Source organism: Carettochelys insculpta, chromosome 1 (assembly GCF_033958435.1).
Source record: "Carettochelys insculpta isolate YL-2023 chromosome 1, ASM3395843v1, whole genome shotgun sequence".
Classification (NCBI taxonomy): Eukaryota; Metazoa; Chordata; order Testudines; family Carettochelyidae; genus Carettochelys; species Carettochelys insculpta.
Window position 1 is genome coordinate 279087937 of NC_134137.1, and position 17178 is coordinate 279105114.

General features: G+C 44.4%; 1 protein-coding gene across 1 annotated transcript in view; it reads right to left on the reverse strand.

Moving 5' to 3' along the window:
* MYH9 (myosin heavy chain 9) overlaps positions 1-17178 on the reverse strand; it is a 103333-nt gene that overhangs the window by 35695 nt on the left and 50460 nt on the right. Inside the window, exons 6-13 of the mRNA XM_075008439.1 lie at positions 15843-15935; positions 15080-15143; positions 14351-14449; positions 12607-12750; positions 10737-10832; positions 8020-8138; positions 3054-3206; positions 4-177 (exon numbers count right to left, since the gene is read on the reverse strand). Coding sequence (XP_074864540.1) covers positions 4-177; positions 3054-3206; positions 8020-8138; positions 10737-10832; positions 12607-12750; positions 14351-14449; positions 15080-15143; positions 15843-15935 — 942 coding nt within the window. The remainder of the gene's footprint in view (positions 1-3; positions 178-3053; positions 3207-8019; positions 8139-10736; positions 10833-12606; positions 12751-14350; positions 14450-15079; positions 15144-15842; positions 15936-17178) is intronic.

Here is a 17178-nt window from a genome sequence, read left to right on the forward strand (position 1 = left end):
TACCGGCTTCTCAATGAGCTCAATGCAAGGCTGTAGGTCCAGGCCAAAGTCAATGAAGTTCCATTCTATGCCCTCCCGCTGGTACTCCTCTTGTTCCAGAATGAACATGGTGTGATTGAAAAGCTGCTGCAACTTCTCATTTGTGTAGTTAATGCACAGCTGTTCAAATGAGTTCAGCTAACATGGAAAAAAAGGAAAACAACTTGAAAGGTTACATTTATTAAAAAAAATTTACTTACTATTTTTTCAATTAAACACTTCAGATCACTTCTATAAACAAATTCGATAATGTTCTGCACTCTTTATATCTTGGTAGCACCACATCTATCACTTTCAATTATACAAGCAAACTACTTATATACTCTGCAATACAGAAGAAGAGCTTGAAAAAACAGCAACAACCTGAGCCCAGGAAGGTCTCCACTTTTCCTATTACCTCAAAGCTGTGGAGATCCTTTAGGTTTCTATTGCCTCCCAGATTTATTAGACCTCCCCTCCTTTCTTTACCCTCCCCACCAAGTAGACAAAGGAACACTGGAAGTCTGGGGGAGCATGTGGTGATATGGGAGCATATTCTTCACCCACTAAAGGCCCCTACATGTCCTCATGAAGAAGTTCTGGAATCGGGATCCCTTACATCAGTATGCTTCTGATCGGTAGGAATGCATGAGCCACAAAAATGGGACACATGTCAGATTTTTGACATGTGACCCACTCTCCCTTACTTCTAAGAGAGGCACAATGCCAGGAAGGACAGGAAAGAACATAAGATGGATCATTCTGAGTCAGAATTATCTAACCCAGTATCCTGTCTGATAGTGGCCAGTGTCAGATGTGTCAAACAGAACAACAAATCATTAAGCAAACCATCCTCTGTTGCCTATTCCCAGCTTCTGGCAAACAGAAGCTAGGGACACCATTCTTGCCCATCCTGGCTAAAGCCATTGATGGACCTATGCTCCATGAATTTAGCGGGTTCTTTTTTAAACTCTGTTAATAGTCTTGGTCTTTATAACATCCTCTGGCAAAGAGTTCCACAGACTGATGGTTCACTAGGTGCAAAAAAAACTTCCTTTTGTTTTAAGCCAGTTGATTATTTTCATTTGATGACTCCTAGTTGTATGACTAACCACTTCATGTGTCTTCTCTATACCTGTCATGATGTTATAGAACTCTCCTTTTCTCCTCTCCCACTTCATACCACACTATCATCTCTTTTCCAAAGATGAGAAGCCCCAGTTTTATTAATCTGTCTTTGTATGAAAGCTGATCCATACCCCTAGTTATTTTTGTTGCCATTTTCTGTACCTTTCCCAATTCTAACGTATACTTGATGAGAGGAGACAACCAGACCTGCATTAAATATTCAGGAAGTAGACAAACCAGGGGATTTATACACAGGTAACATGATATCTTCTGCTTTATTATCTACTCCTTTCCTAATGATTCCCAATGTTAGCTTTTTTGATGGCCACTACACATGAGCAGATGTTTTCAGCAAGCTACCCACAATGATCTTAAGAGCTCTCTGAATTTATCAATATTGAATTTCATGTCTTGTCTTTTTGTTGCCAGTCATCCAGTTCCGTAAGATCCACTTGTAACTTTTCTAAGCCTGCTGTGGACTTACTATCTCAGGAAGTTTTGTATCATCTGCAAATTTGGAAACCTCACTCTTTCTAGATCATTTATAAATATGTTGAATCCTGAACAATACCACTATAATCTTTGTCTATTCTGAAAATGGACCGTTTATTCCTACCATTTGTTTCCTACTTTTTATCCAATTACTAATCCATGCGAGAACCTTTGCTCTTACCCCATGACAGCTTACTTTGCTTAAGAATTTTGGTGAGGGTCATCAATCAAAGGCTTTCTGAAAGTTTAAGTACATTGAATCCACTGCACCACATTTGTCCACAAGGCTTGACAACTCACTCAAATTCTAGTAGATTAGTGAGGCACAATTTCCCCTTAAAAACCATGTTGACTCTTTCCCAACAAATTCTGATCACATATGTGGCCAATAATTTGGTTCTTTACTACTATTTCAACAAGTATGCCTGGTACAGAATATGGCCTTACCTACCAGGGTTGCTTCTGGAGCCTTTTTAAAAAAAAAATAGTGTCACATTAGCTACCCTCCAGCCATCCGATACAGAAGCTGATGTAAATGTGCTATACCACAAATAGCAGTTCTGCAGTTTCACATTCAAGTTCCTTAAGAACTCTAGGGTGAATACCATATCATACTTGTGACCTACAGTGTTTAAATTTACCAATTTGTTCCAAAATCTCTTCTGACACCTCAGTCTAGGGCAGTTCCTCAAATATGTCAGTCAAAGAGAACAGCTCAGGTATGGGAATCTCCCTCACACCTTCAGTGAAGACTGATGCAAAGAATTCATTTAGTTTCTCTGCAGAGGCCTTCTCATCCTGGAGTGCTCCTTTAACATCAATTATCCTGTGGCCTCCATGATAGCTCACCAGGTTTCCCACTTCTGATGTAGTTGTTTTTGCGGATTCTAACTTTTAAGTCTTTGGCTAGCTGTTCTTGGAATTTTTTTTTTTTTTGGCCTTCCTAATTATATATTTTTACTTTACACTTGCCAGAGTTTTGGCTTCTTGCTATTTTGCTCAATAGGATTTAACATTTACTTTTTAAAGGATGAATTTTTGCTTTCAACTGCTTCTTTTACTGTCATTTAGCCACAGTGGCACTTTTGGAACTTTAACTTGGGATATACATTTAAATTGAGCCTCTGTTATACTGTCTTTAAAAAAGTTTACATGTAATTTGAAAGGATTTCTCTGGACACTAACTTAATTTTTGTATAATTAAACTTCCTCCATCTTGGTGTAGTTCCCCTTTCTGAAACTGAATATCTTTTGAAGTAACATCTAGACACTGCTCACTTAGTGGCATACCCAATGCTCCACTAAGAAAGTATAGTTTAAAGGGGGTAATCTGTTCTTCCCTAGACCTCAGTGGTATTCTGCCAGAGAGGGTGAGCACAGGAACATGCTGTGTTGTATGCAGGAATACTACTTACTTCAAAAATCTCAAAGCCGGCAATGTCAAGGATTCCTATGAAGGATGCCCCCTGCCTTTTGGTCTTATCCAGAGCCTTATTGATGCGCATCACCAACCAACGGAACATACGTTCGTAAGTGGCTTTGGCCAGTGCCTCAATGGCAAAGTCAGCCTGAGTAGGAAGAAAAACAGAAATAAACTGTAATCCAAACCAAAACATCTCAAACCTGGTACATTGGACACACACATTTAAATTGGTAGTCTGACTAGCTCAGTGAAAGTCAGTCATTTCAGACTTTTCCAGGAAAGAGGAGGGACTCTAATAAGGAACAGAACCAGAATCTAACAAATTCCAGCTCCAGCATCTTGTCTGTGGCAAGAGCCATTACCAAGTGTTCCAAAGGGGAAATTCTGTCTAGTGCTCCCGTAAAGGAGAATGGTTGTACCATGGTGACCTTTGAGGGTTTCATGAAACCAATCTATAATAAGTTGATACTTATGAGTCCGAGGCCTGTGTTTTCTGAATGCCCCAATTCCTGGAAGGTCAAGTTCTCCCATCAGACCAAATGGGAGGGCAGTCAAGGACTGTTTCTGGAATCTCACTGGTACTTTTCCTTCTCACCTCCCCACTTCTATCTAAATGGGTCATTGTTATAGCAGCCAGAGACCACCATGAAATAAGTCTTCATCAGAGGGCAAGTTGGGAAGTGATCCTAGTAGTAGGCATCCTTCAGTCTGCATAGACTATGGATCACGCTCTTTAAAGTTTCAATTGAGGACTTCATTTACAGCGTCTATTGTGACTATGAAGACCCACACGAGAGTGACAGTCCTTGCTGCATCTCTTGCAGATGTGGTGGGTGTCTGGCAACTCCTTAGTGTGCTTTGTGTGTGCTCGCTTCTCCTCTGCTAGCTGTCTGATCTTCATCTCGCCCTTCTGAAGGCCCTTGTGTAACCCCTGCCTCCCTCTGCTGCGGTCGTCTGCTAGTTCTTCCCAGTTGTCCAGCTCAATGTCTACCTCTGAGGTCTCTCTTGCAGACATCTTTGCAGCGCAACTGGGGGCGTCCGGGAGGTCTTTTGCCAGAGGCTAGCTCACCATACAGGATGTCTTTTGGAATCCTTCCATCATTCATCCTGTGGACGTGGCCAAGCCAGCGGAGTCGACGCTGCCTGAGGAGGGTGTGCATGGCTGGGATTCCAGCTTGCTCGAGGACGGCGGTGTTGGTCACTCTGTCCTTCCATGCTATTCCAAGGATGCGCCTGAGGCAGCGCAAGTGGAAGACGTTCAGCCTCTTTTCCTGGCGGGCATACAGGGTCCAAGTCTCGCTGCCATAAAGGAGGGTGCTGAGGATGCAGGCTCTGTAGACTTGCATTTTGGTGTGAGTGTACAGCTTGTTGTTATTCCACACTCTCTTGCTGAGTCTGGACAGAGTTGTGGCTGTTTTTCTGATCCTCCTATTTAGCTCAGTGTCCAAGGACAGGGTGTCAGTGATGGTGGACCCGAGGTAAATGAACTCGTGGACGACCTCTAACGTATAGTTGTCAATGCTGATTGATGGGGATTCAGCAACATCCTGACCGAGTACGTTTGTCTTCTTTAGGCTGATGTCAAGCCCAAAGTCCTTGCATGCTTTGGAGAACTGATCCAGCAGTTTTTGAAGCTGGTCTTCTGTGTGAGACACTACAGCAGCATCGTCTGCACACAGCATGTCTCTGATGAGGACTTCTCGCACCTTAGACTTAGCTTTCAGCCTTGCAAGGTTAAACAGTTTCCCATCAGATCTTGTGTGCAGCAAGATGCCCTCTGTTGAAGATCCAAAGGCATGCTTCAGGAGGAGTGCGAAGAAGATCCCGAACAATGTCGGAGCCAGCACGCATCCTTGTTTGACGCCGCTCCTGATTCTGAAAGCATCCGATAATGCGCCATCATATTGGATGGTTCCTGTCATGTCTTCGTGGAACGACTGGATCATCTTGAGTAACCGTGGAGGACAGCCTATCTTGTGGAGCAGTTTGAACAGACCATCCTTGCTGACCAAGTCAAAGGCCTTGGTCAGGTCGATGAAGGCTATCTAGAGTGGCTCTCTCTGCTCCCTACACTTCTCCTGCAGCTGCCTTAGAGAGAAGACCATGTCAACGGTAGACCTCTCTGCGCGGAATCCACACTGCAATTCAGGGTACACCTTTCTCAGCAATCTTCTGGAGTCTGCCAAGGATGACACGAGCGAACAGTTTACCAGTGATGCTTAGGAGGGAGATTCCACGGTAGTAGTTGCAGTCGCTTCTGTCTCCTTTGTTCTTATACAACATTACAATGTTAGCGTCGCGCATATCCTGTGGAACCTCACCCACCTTTCCAGCACAGGGACAGTAGCTCATGTCGGGTTTCCAGGAGTGTGTCTGCGGCACATTTGATTACCGCTCGTGGTATACCATCCTGACCAGTGGTCTTTCCTGCTGCAATGCTGTCAATGGCTCTCTTCAGGTCATCCACAGTCGGTTCTTGATCCAGTTCGTCCATTACTGGTAGGAGCTCGACAGCATTGAGGGCTGCGTCAACCACAACGTTCTCGCGTGAGTACAGCTTGGAGTAGTGCTCAACCCAGCACTCCATCTGTTTGGCTTTGTCAGCAATGACTTCAGATTTGGATTTCAGAGGTGCCATCTTGTTCTGGGTGGGTCCTAATGCCTTCCTCATACCCTTGTACATTCCTCTGAGATTACCGAAGTCGGCACAGGTCTGGATGGTGCTACATAGCTGGAGCCAGTGGTTGTTGGCACAGCACCTGGCTGTCTGCTGTACTGTTCTTCTGGCCTCTGGGAGCTCCCAGCGAACAAGGGGTATGGTGTTCCACCTGTGCCCTGCAAGGCAGCACTACCAGGAAAAGGAGACTCTGAAGAGAAGAGCCTGAAGAGCGATGGGGGAAGGTGGACCTGGGGGCACTGAGAGCAGCTGGGGGGGGGAGAGAGGCCAGTGCAGTAAGGAGGGCGGACATGGGAGCAGATGGGGGTAGTGGGTTGGGGAGGGTCCTATGGTGATGGTAGCTGGGGGGAAGGGGCGGTGAAAGGTGGGGAGGAGGGTCCTGGGGATATGAGGTCATCGCTCTGCAGGGAGCTATGGTGACTCGTGGTGACAGAGAGGTATGAAGTAGCGGGATCCTTAACCACATTTTCCACACCCCACTGCCTTGTGGGTTATCCTGGGAAGGAGCAAGGCTAAGGGAGTAAACCCTGACAAACTCCGGAGTGGAGTCCGAAGGCAGTTCGGTGTCAACTTCTGGCACTGTCCCAGCAACTCCTGCAGCTGAGCTGGAAGTGATCCTACACCAAGTGCAACTGAAAACCCTTTGGCAGGAAGCAGCCCATTTTAGGCCAGTTAACACTTACAGCCAAGATGGAGCAGGCCATGCTAGACTATTTTACAACTAAATAGCTGCAGACTCGGGGATGCCACACAGCATTTGTCAATACTGAAGATGAGCGTGAACATCGCTATCTTTGCACCTAGTGCGCAAGAAGTGCCCTGTTACAGGCTGAATGTCCCTTCGTGGAACAAGGGAACAGACAATCCCTCTTAATTGTTCTCTTGGCCCATTCCCAGCTGGGCGCATCTATACAGTAAACTCCCGATATGTCCAATTTCGACTTGCACTTAAACTCATCTTAACACAAGCTAAGCGCAAGTTGAAATCCTGGGATTCCCAGGGGCTGGCAGGATCGCAGCTCCTCCCCCAGGTTCCCCCAACTGGGAGAAGCCACAATGCCCAGCTGGGGGAGCAGAGGTACAGACACCTGTACCAACGTGACTTCTCCCTGGCTTCTTGTGGATGAAGCCAGTCAGAGAGCTGCGGCAGCACAGCTTCTCCCAGGCCTCCCCCAGCTCAGGGAAGCTGTGCTGCTGCAGCTGTCTGCCCACCTGGCTCCCCCAGCTGGGGCAAGCTAGGAAGAAGCCATGTCTGGCTCCCACAAGCCCAAGGGAGCCAAAAGCCAGGCTGCCACCTGTTTCCTGGCTTCCCGCCCCCCCCGCCCCCAATTTGCACAAAATTTGAGTTATGCGAGGGCACACAGGGGCGCATCTCTTGCATAACTTGAGGATCTACTGTATAAAGGGCTGTGAGAACTCAGCTGGGAGAGTTAGCTGCAGAAGGATAGCGGACTTCTGTAGAAGGCCCTGGAAGAAGATAACCTCTCAGCCTGGAGGAGGAGGACTGAGGATAGATCCAAGAGGGAAACTGGCTTGCTCCTATGTCTGTCCCTGGAAGAGCAAATAAGCCCTGAGACTCAGAGCTCTGCCTCCGAATTGGAAAGAGCTGAGCCCAGGAGGGAAGATTATCGTTTTTATTAATGTTGCACATGAGACTTTCACCTAAATGGGTTCCTGTGGTCTTGCGAGCTGATGCTTAGACACCATTGCTTGGGATTTTCCTGGGGAAAACTGAGGCAGGATGACCAGTGCCACGGCAGGCCACAAGGCATTACCACAGTGGCCTATTGCCACACAACAGCTTTAGATTCACTCTGTATAGCAAGACAGCCAGCTGCCATATTCACATTTCCTTATCAAAGGCTGTCATGCCAATATACACGGGAAGTAAGAGCTACCTCACTCTGCAGCACCACCACCACCACCTTTTGTATAGATCTCAGGGACAAGTACTAAAGCAATTTCCATGTTACATTGTTCACACATTTGATTGCACTTAGCATCTTAACTGACATAGATATATCTAAGGCTATGGAAATCTTTACTACATTTGTCAATTTTGGTGCAGTGGGTCCCAACCTTTTCACTAATTGGGACTCCCAATCACCCCCAGCCCAAACCATTCGTAGACCCCCATCAAGGCAAACTCTATGTTCTATGATAATTTTATTTTTTCCATGGACACCCTGCAATACTCTCGCAGACCCCAGCTTGGGAACCACTGTCTTAGTGCCATGTTGCTACTGTCTTGAGGGCTTGCTCACTCCTGCAGAGCACATACCTGTTCTTTCGTCTGAGCTTTTTGGACATAGTCTCGTCCCACCTTGATACGAGGGGTGAGGATTCCCCTGGTGAAGTCTGTCACATTGATACCCAAAAGGTGGGATACTTTCTGAGCCGCTAGACAGGAGAAGCAACAAAAATGATTTTCACTTCAAAATTAATACTCCTTTTTCTTCACAGGGAAGAGACAAAAAAGAAAGATGTTGCCAGCAATCTAATGCTCAGAGAGTCAAATACTAGGTTTAAATAGTTCTTGACTGAACAACAAATTAATGAGATAATGAAGGGAGACAGATGAAAAAACAATGGAGCGTGAGTTACATTGTTTCAGAAAACGTAAGACTAAATTTTAGGTAATATTATAGACCAACTGGACTCATGGCACATGAGCAGCAAGTTAACGGCCTGCATCCAATCTGACAACAGACCCAAGTTGTCAAAATGGACTGCTTTAGGTGCGATTCCTCTTAACATAGATGCACCAGCTGAATAGTCCCTTCAGGGAACTAACTAGAATAGGAATAATGAGTCCTGTAGCACCTTAGACTAAACAGATTGATTAGGGCATAAGCTTATACCTTAATAAATCCATTGGCCTCTAAAGTGCTACAGGAGTCATCATTTTTACAGGTATAGACTAACACTGCTATCACTCAAACTTTTTAGGTGTAGGAATTGTTTCATCTGGTATGAAATAGTCTTTCCTCCCTGAAGAGAAACCAGTTGAAACAGATTTGCTAAATAGCGATATTATGGCAGAAAGTATAATAATTCAAAGGCCATTTTTAAGATCCTCAGACACCTCCTGGCCCCTTATAATTCATTACCATTGTGATCGTTTAGTCTGACATCCTACGTAACACAAGCCATAGAACTTCTTCAAATTCCTAGAATTTTTAAAAAACCACCCCATCTTGATTTAAAAGCTTCGTCATAACCCTTGCTAAGTTGTTCCAATGGTTGATTACTCTTACTAATGTTTTATCTGCAGTCTGAATTTGTCTAGCTTCAAACCTTCAGCCGCTGGGTTATGTTACACTATTCTTGCTAGTTTGAAGAACCTGTTAAGTACTTGTTTACCAAGAAGTTAGACTGATCAAGTCACCTCTAAACCTTCTCCTTATTAAGCTAAATAGATTGAGCATCACTATACTGAATGTTTTCTAATCTTAATTATTCTCATGGCTCTTCTCTTCACATGCAAACTATCAGAGAAGAACACAGAAAATTATAAAAGGTCACTGACACAAGCATTTAATACTGTAGATCACAATGGAGGCCTGTGAAACATCACTAGAAACACACCTGTTTTTGGTTCTCTGTGCCTTAAATATTGAGTCTGTTCTGGTCTGGCTATGGTCTGAAGGAGTGGGTCTGTCCCATGAAAGCTCCCCTAATAAACTATTTTGCTAGTCTTTAAAGTGCTACTTGACTGCTTTTTGTTTTGATAGTGTATAGACTAGCATGGCTTCCTCTGTTACTACCCAGTTGAGGATTCTTTTTCTACAAGTTCAATGCAGACCCACTAGCTAGCCAGTTTTTAATCCGTTTAACGAATACCAGGTTAATTCTATATAGTTCTAATAATTAAAATGTCATGCACTACCAAGTCAAATACCTTCCAGAAATCTACCGATATTACACCTACACTATCACCAAATCTTTGTAGTCTCAAAAATACAGATAAAGTTGAATTGTGTTCAACTTTCTTCCATAAGCCCATATTGACAGAGAGTAACATAATTAATGCAATTTTTTTTTTTTTTTTTTTTTTTTTTTAAAATCAAGCCACCCTATTATCTTGCCCAGGACTGATGTCAAGCTGATAGGCTTATAATTTATCCAGGGTCATCCCATTTACCCTTTTTCAATGAAGGCAACAAAAAAAAAAAAAGTCTCCCAATCACACACCAACAGGATGCTAATAACAGGGCAAACACTGCGCATTTCATTAACCCATCACTGACTGGCTCATTCAAGCCTTAAAAAGAATTTTACTCGATTACTGTAGCAATATTTCCTTAAATCCTTTGAGCAAGGTACACAATTTAGGCTGAGAACAGGTTGTACAGGTACTCTCATACCTCTCATCACAGCTGAACACACTCCATTCACATGACAGCCCTATAATCCACTTTCAACTACAGCAGACCCCGACTTACATGATTTCGACTTGCGCTTCTTGCAATAACACAAGTCAAAATTGAGTGGCAGGTAGCTGGGAGCCAGGCTGCTGGCTACCTTCTGCTTGTGGGAGCCAGGAAACTGACAAGAGCTGCTGCTGTGCTGGTCAGTTTCCTGGCTCCTGCAAAGTGGAGGGGAGGCAGGAGGCTGCCTGGTTCCTGACTCCCTGTGGCTCATGGGAGCAGGGAACTAGGTGCAGCTAGGACTACGGGACAGAAGGTGGTAGGGCCCCTCCCACACCCAGTCCTGACTTGTGCAAAATTTGACTTACACATGGTTGCTCAGGAACATAACCTCTGCTTAAGTGGGGGGACAGGGTATGTCCTACTGTAGTTGCCATATTCACTTCCTGTACAACACTAGTACAAGAACACTGACATTCCTGCTCAAAGATGGCTGCAGTTAAGCACTGAATAAAATGTTTTGCTAAAGCATTTGGGCTTCTTTGGAAGGCATGAAGCTTTATAAAATACAATTCCCTATCCCCTGAATATATAAGCAGCTCGTGATTGTTTCTGTGAGCATGGTTACCTGTATTATCTGGCATAGAGGCTTGGTCTGTGTTGCGCTCTTTCTTGAAGACTATGTTACCAAGCTGTAGAACACCCGAGACAACTCTCAGCAGACCTTTTACAGAGCAAAGAAAGGTCAGGTCACTAAAAGGTGAGATTTAGAAAGAACTAAAGCTGCCTATTAGCAACATGTGTAAGACAGGCATGAGCAGCAGCTACTGACTTTCTTCCTGTTCACTTCAGGCATCAGATTAAGAGCATGAAAGTTTCCACTGTGTAACAATAACTGAAAAGCCAAAGCCACATCAATATTAGAATGTGAACCAGTTAAGGCTGGACAGATCTTTGCTCTTTTCCTCCAGCCCACTGTCACCACCCTGGACTAGGGTTACAAGTTTCATTTGAGAGAACATATGTAGTGAAGCAGACAGAGGTATTAACATGTCCCGTGAACTACCTGTACCACTGTGGACAACATACTGAAGCACCCAAGAGTCAGCATTAGATCCTAAAAACGGGGAATTTTCAATATTGATTACTGAGGGAAAAAAAAATGTTGATCTGACATCTTCACTTCAAATCTCATTGAGCAGCAAGTTTTAGTAGTAGCTAACTATTTAGTACTAAAAGGTTAAGCTACTCCCTCTTCCACTAGTCTCTCCTTCTACCTACTATACCACTAGCTGGTTTACAGCATCTCCAGCCCATATGTCCACAGTGAACAAAGCCTCCACAGATATTTCAGGACTGGCAGGAAAGAAGCATGCATGTGCCCAATGGCATGACATGAAATCTGACCGTGCACGGAGTCAGTAAGTTTACTGTTGTATTGTCTCATCTAAAAAGATGGTTAGAGTGTTTAAAATTAGCATCCAAACCGAACAACATACTGTTCAACCGGCTGCCACATATATGCCTCTCATACGTTACATGTTCTTTTAGGTTTATTTCACACTCTGTTCAGAGAGGTGAAGGCATTCCATGCACCTCTGCAAATGAACTATTTGAATCACTTCCACTTGCCAATAAAAAGAGAGGTACCCTGGGCAGAATTAAAAAGGGGACAAGAGGTTTCTTTGACCATACATTAGGTTGCCAAATCCCTAACTGGACATCAGTGCAGAGGCATCTTTTCACCCACCCTGGTTCCGGCCCCCTTGATGGATGCAGGACCTGGAAAAAGATTTAATCTAAGACAAAGGATACTAAATTGAGACATCTGAATGCTGAGAAGGCAAAATAAATGAGTTTTGGCCAGTACTAAAAAGTAGATGGAGGAAATGGAGCTCTTTCAGAATACACTTTAGAAAAAACCTGTCACTATGGTATCTAGATGTTGGATATTATTAATTTCCGGTTAGCAACCTGTGCAGTAAGCTGGAGAGGTCCATTTCTTTGTGCTCCTGTTCACAACTAAGCAACCTGAACCACTGGTGTAGTAGGAACCTCAATTGCTACAGGCCCAAGTTAAGAAATCTAGAGTGAACAAATACTTTGCAGTACATCCCATAGAAGACCAAGTCTCAGCTCTGGCAGACTGCAGAGAAAGGAATTCTAAAGGTAATACCATGAAAGACACCTGCATGAAAAAACCCAAAAGGCCTTTAGAGATTAAGCACTACATATAGCACTCCAGATGGGTCATATGCACAGGGCATGGCAGTTTGTGCACAGTGACCTGCTGCATTAGCTATAGCCTTGGTGGTCAATTTTAAGATGGGCCAATCTCACACCATCAGCAAATAGCTTGCTTCTCTGGTACCTTTAAACAACTTGTACAGTTTGCTATACTAGATGCTGCTGTCCTCATTTGTTTCGAATATGACCAGACTGTTCCATTCTTTTCAGTCCTTTCACATGCTTTTCCAAACCCTTCATATGCTCCATACCTATCTGCTCCTCATCTGGAATGCCCATAATTTTCATTGCCTCCATGGTCTCTTGAAACATGTCTTTGTCTTGCTGGCCTGGGATTGTAACGTGCCCATTTGAAAGGAATCTGTACTTGTTGTAAGGCTCCAACAGCAGATCAGCTTAAAGGGGAGAAAAATACAGGGAATTATTGTAGCCTTCATTACAGGTAACAAGCTAGCATTTTTTGAGGTAGCTGAGGATGTATGCTTTCCCAGATCTACCAAATTAATTACCTCCTTTGAACAAACATTCCCTCTCCCACCAAGCCATTAACAGAGAAGGCAAGAATAACTAGCAGAGACAGAGACAAGACAGGGTGAGAACAAAGCCACAGATGGGCTGTGGTGGGGGGACTGGCAGCTGGACCCAGTGCTAGGTAGCTCCACTCCTGGCTTTGCCCTTGGTCTCCTCCCTGGGCCAGAAGTGGAGCCACACCTGGTGACTGGAGCTGGTACAGGGTTAGGAGCAGAGCCATGCTGGGGACATCCACCCTGAAAACTCACAGCAGGATTCAGGAGCCTGAAGATGCAGATAGGTGCCTGTCAGATTTTAAAAAGCATCTAAGCAAGATGGCTACCTAATTATCTTTCAAGGCGTGTCCTTCAGTTCTTTGTCCCCAACAAGTGGGAACAATCTTGCTGTGTTAACTAGGGTTTAAGGTAAGATCAGTTTCAGCTTTTCTTGCATAGGTTAAACCTCTCTAATCCAGAACTCTCATCTAGCAAACTCCACTGTCCATCACGACTTTAGTTAGCTGGGCAACCACTTCTCATGTGTGTGGCCAAGTTTCCCGTGGTCCCACAAAGTTTGTGTACAGCCAATAGTCCTGGCTCTTGGTGTTCTGTGCTGTTATTTAGCTGTAATTTACCCCTAAATGTCCTCTAAGACCCAAGTAAGCAGTTCAAGTGCTGGTAATCTGCTTAAAAAATACTGACCTCCTGTCATCTCATCATGTACCAGGTCAGGTCCAAAAGGGTGCAGGATGAGAGAGGTTCAAGCTGTAGCACCATTTCTGTCGTTACAGATCAGTACCCTCCTCTGTCCAGACTACTTTTTATTTCCTCCAGCCCATCCCTCAGCATACTGCCAAGGCAGCCTCAGTGATTCTTGAATCCTACTTCCATTAGAAGCAGAGACTGCCTGACAAGTGCATCCACTTTCAGGTACCTCACTTTGAATCAGTTATGAAGGTCACTATGCAGCTCTAGGAACAGCATGCTCTGACATTAATGCTTTGCAAATGGCTATGAAGTAGGTTCTCACCTCGTCCCCCACCTCTCCCATCTGTCTGCCCTCTCCTATGGTGTGATTGCTTACTTAACAGCAAGGTTAGACTGAGAACTTGGAAGTATTATGCTGGCAGAACACAGGCACACCTAGTGCGGTATAGGTGCCAAATGTTATTCTTTATTTTATTAATTGTCAAGTTCACTATAAAGCCTTTCCTATTCTTTAGAAATTGCACTGTATTAGACAAGACTAAAGACTTAGGACAATATAGTTTAGATAAGGAAGGGTGTGGAGACATCAATTGTAGGGGGTGTGAGTGCACGAAGGAAAATAGATTTAAGGAAACAGTTGAAAGGAAAGGTCTTGCTTAATCAGTGGGAAGGAGTTTCAGGCTTTGGAAGAGGGAACTATTAAGACTTAGACTGCAAATGTTTGGAACCATTTGGCAGTTAGGAGACAGGGACCCTCGTTACAGCACAAGATACTCACTCTTTAAGTGCTCCCCTGCTCCAGACAATAGGTAGTAGAAAATATGGAAAGTTCTCTCGTCTTTGGCTTGACGGATGGCACGTGATTTCTCCAAGAGATCTTTAGAGAGTAAAGGAACAGCAGAGACTAACAAATAATTTCCCATTCTAATCTCATCTGAGGAAAGAGATTCTCAGTTGAGTGGTCTATATTGTCCTTTCAAATATTTCGATTGTGCCATAGGTCTACAGTAACCCAACCTTCGACAACCTGATTGGCAGATTAAGTGTAAGCTATGCTTCTTGACTCCTGAATTAATCCTCATTCCAAGGGTAGAACAAAGATGCAAGATTAACTTGTGAATAAAAGGAAGGAAAGACATGCCACAGTCCTCATTTCCCATGGTTAAAAGATGAGTCATGGAATCCTATGTCTACTCAGCATGCCACAGCTGAAAATGCTACTTCTATCCCATAACATCAGAATAATTTCATCCAGGAATTCTTGTTATAACCTTAGATTCTGAAATGCTGTACCATTTAAATAAGGAGATTTTGTTTTTGTGCAGTTAAAACTAAGGATCTTCTCTAGCCTACAATGACAGGTGTTGATAAAAGACTGGAGAACCCTCTGATTTCATTGCTGTTGAGCTGGCAGACACTATTTGTTTGTACATAGGCAAGTAGATATTGCTGTTTCCACTCCACACACACTGTAATTTACTTTAAGTGGCACCACAGAAAAGGATACAAGTCTCAATATTGGCTCCCACAATGTAACCATTGACATCAAAGTTGATTCTTATGAACTTGCCCTGAGAAAGATTAGCAGAAATTAGTTTTATGTTATCACAGCTACAGCAAAATGGAAAGGGACCCAGTATGGAGGAGAAAGCCCTGCAGAATGCAGTTACTACCTAAGGCAAGTTTTAAAGCAGAACACAAGCCCAGCCAGCTCATAACAATCATCATAGAGCAATTTCATAGCTTTGGAATCAGGAGTAATTTATGACAGACAAGGGGGTATCAAATTTCATGGCTTTCAGACTGCCTAAGCATCAGAAAACATTTAGTTTCATTCTTAAGGGGATCTCCTCCACCTCCTCATTCTAACGGCCGTAAGTAGAGATGGAATTCTAGACTGACCATCACCACCACAGTTCCTCAAACTACTTATACTTCAGTTTGGTTTCAAACATAGCTTCTCTCTCTCTCTCTCTCTCTCTCTCTCTCTCTCTCTGAGGCATGCCATTGAGCTCCAGAATTACTACGCTAAGGGTCAAAGGTTTAACATCTTGAATAGTACACACAATCCCATCGGCACTTTATGGATGATTCACTGACAAGTGACAACTGTCTCAGCTTCACTCAGGGTAAAACCAGTTACAGAAGAGAACATCCCAGGACTGCCTACCAGATACCCAAGTAAAGCAAGACTCCCACAACTCCTTCAACTAATAGCTTTTCTCTTTGGACTGTTGGGGACATCGCCACTTCCACAGGACAATACTCACAAATCTTGAGGAGTTGTCATTCTTCACTGTCTTGGCATTTCCAAAGGCTTCCAAGATAGGGTTAGCCTGCAGCAACTGCCTCTCAAGCTCTCCCTAGAGAAAAAAAAAAAAAAAAACAGAAGCGGATGAAGACAACAGTTTTTAAACACCTTAACCCAGAGAGTCAAGATTTCATCTCACATCAGCTTGGCATCAATGTAGAGAAGCCACATGAGATATTTAGCAATATTGCCCTAAACAAACATTTCAGAGAACCACGATTTTTTTTTTGACAAGACGAGTTTGTTCTTGTACCAAAAAACCCCACACCTTTTCCCCCAACCAGTCAGCATCACTGCAATACGCTTTTAGTGCTGCATTTCCAGTTACTGATAAGCAGGGCTCTAAGTTTCTTCCCTAAGGCATATGCCAGAGACTTTGAAGGGGCAATGAGAAAGAAACATCATTCCCCCAGATCATGTCCACATCCCAGGCAGCATTATGTCTTCCAGATGGAAGAATAAAATAAATCTGGTCTTCAGCGGGAGGGAGCCCTGGATTTCACAGAGGATGAGCTCACCAGTAATAAGTGATCAGGACAAACCATCTTCTGGGTTTGGGACAAAAGACTCTGCTTGTACTGGGGCTCTCACACAGAAACAACTGGTCGGGAGTAATCCAAGTGTCACCAGACCATATGACAACTCCCTTCCCCCATCCTAGTCCAGGGAAGCAGGGGGAGGGAGACCACACACCCCCGGCCCTCCTCCTACACTCCTGCTCACCCTTGCTCTGCCTTCTCCCCCAGCTTCTCTTTTCCCCGCAACTGAGGCTGCCCCCAGCAGGAGAGGTCAACCACCTCAACCCCCTTTGCACTCCCTAGCGGCAGTGACATAAGCAGAGCAAGATGACCCCTCTGCTTTGCTCCCCCAGCCACCACATGGCTCTACTTCCCACTGAGGTGTGCAGGGATGAAAACAGCCCCTTTGCCAGAGTAGCATGGCCAAATGAGCAAAGCAGCAGGGCTGCCTTGCTCTGCTTCTCCTGCCACTGACCATGTGGAGAGGTGGTGTGGATCCCTTCTGCAGGCACCTGCTAGAACACATACTGGATTCTTCCTCTGCTGCCCTCCTGCTAGTCCCCACACCCACAGCATTTGAGGGCATGACCCCTTGTGCCCCCACCCTGCACATCACCCCCGATCTCATCTCTACACAGACCAGCAAAAACCTCTTGTGGGAATGCAACAAAAAGTAACTATTGGCAGCAGCACCCAAGTATGTTATCTGCTAATCTGCCAGGCCATGCACTCCTCCTCATGGGCAGTAGAGATCAGGGGAAAAGAGACCAGCCAGAA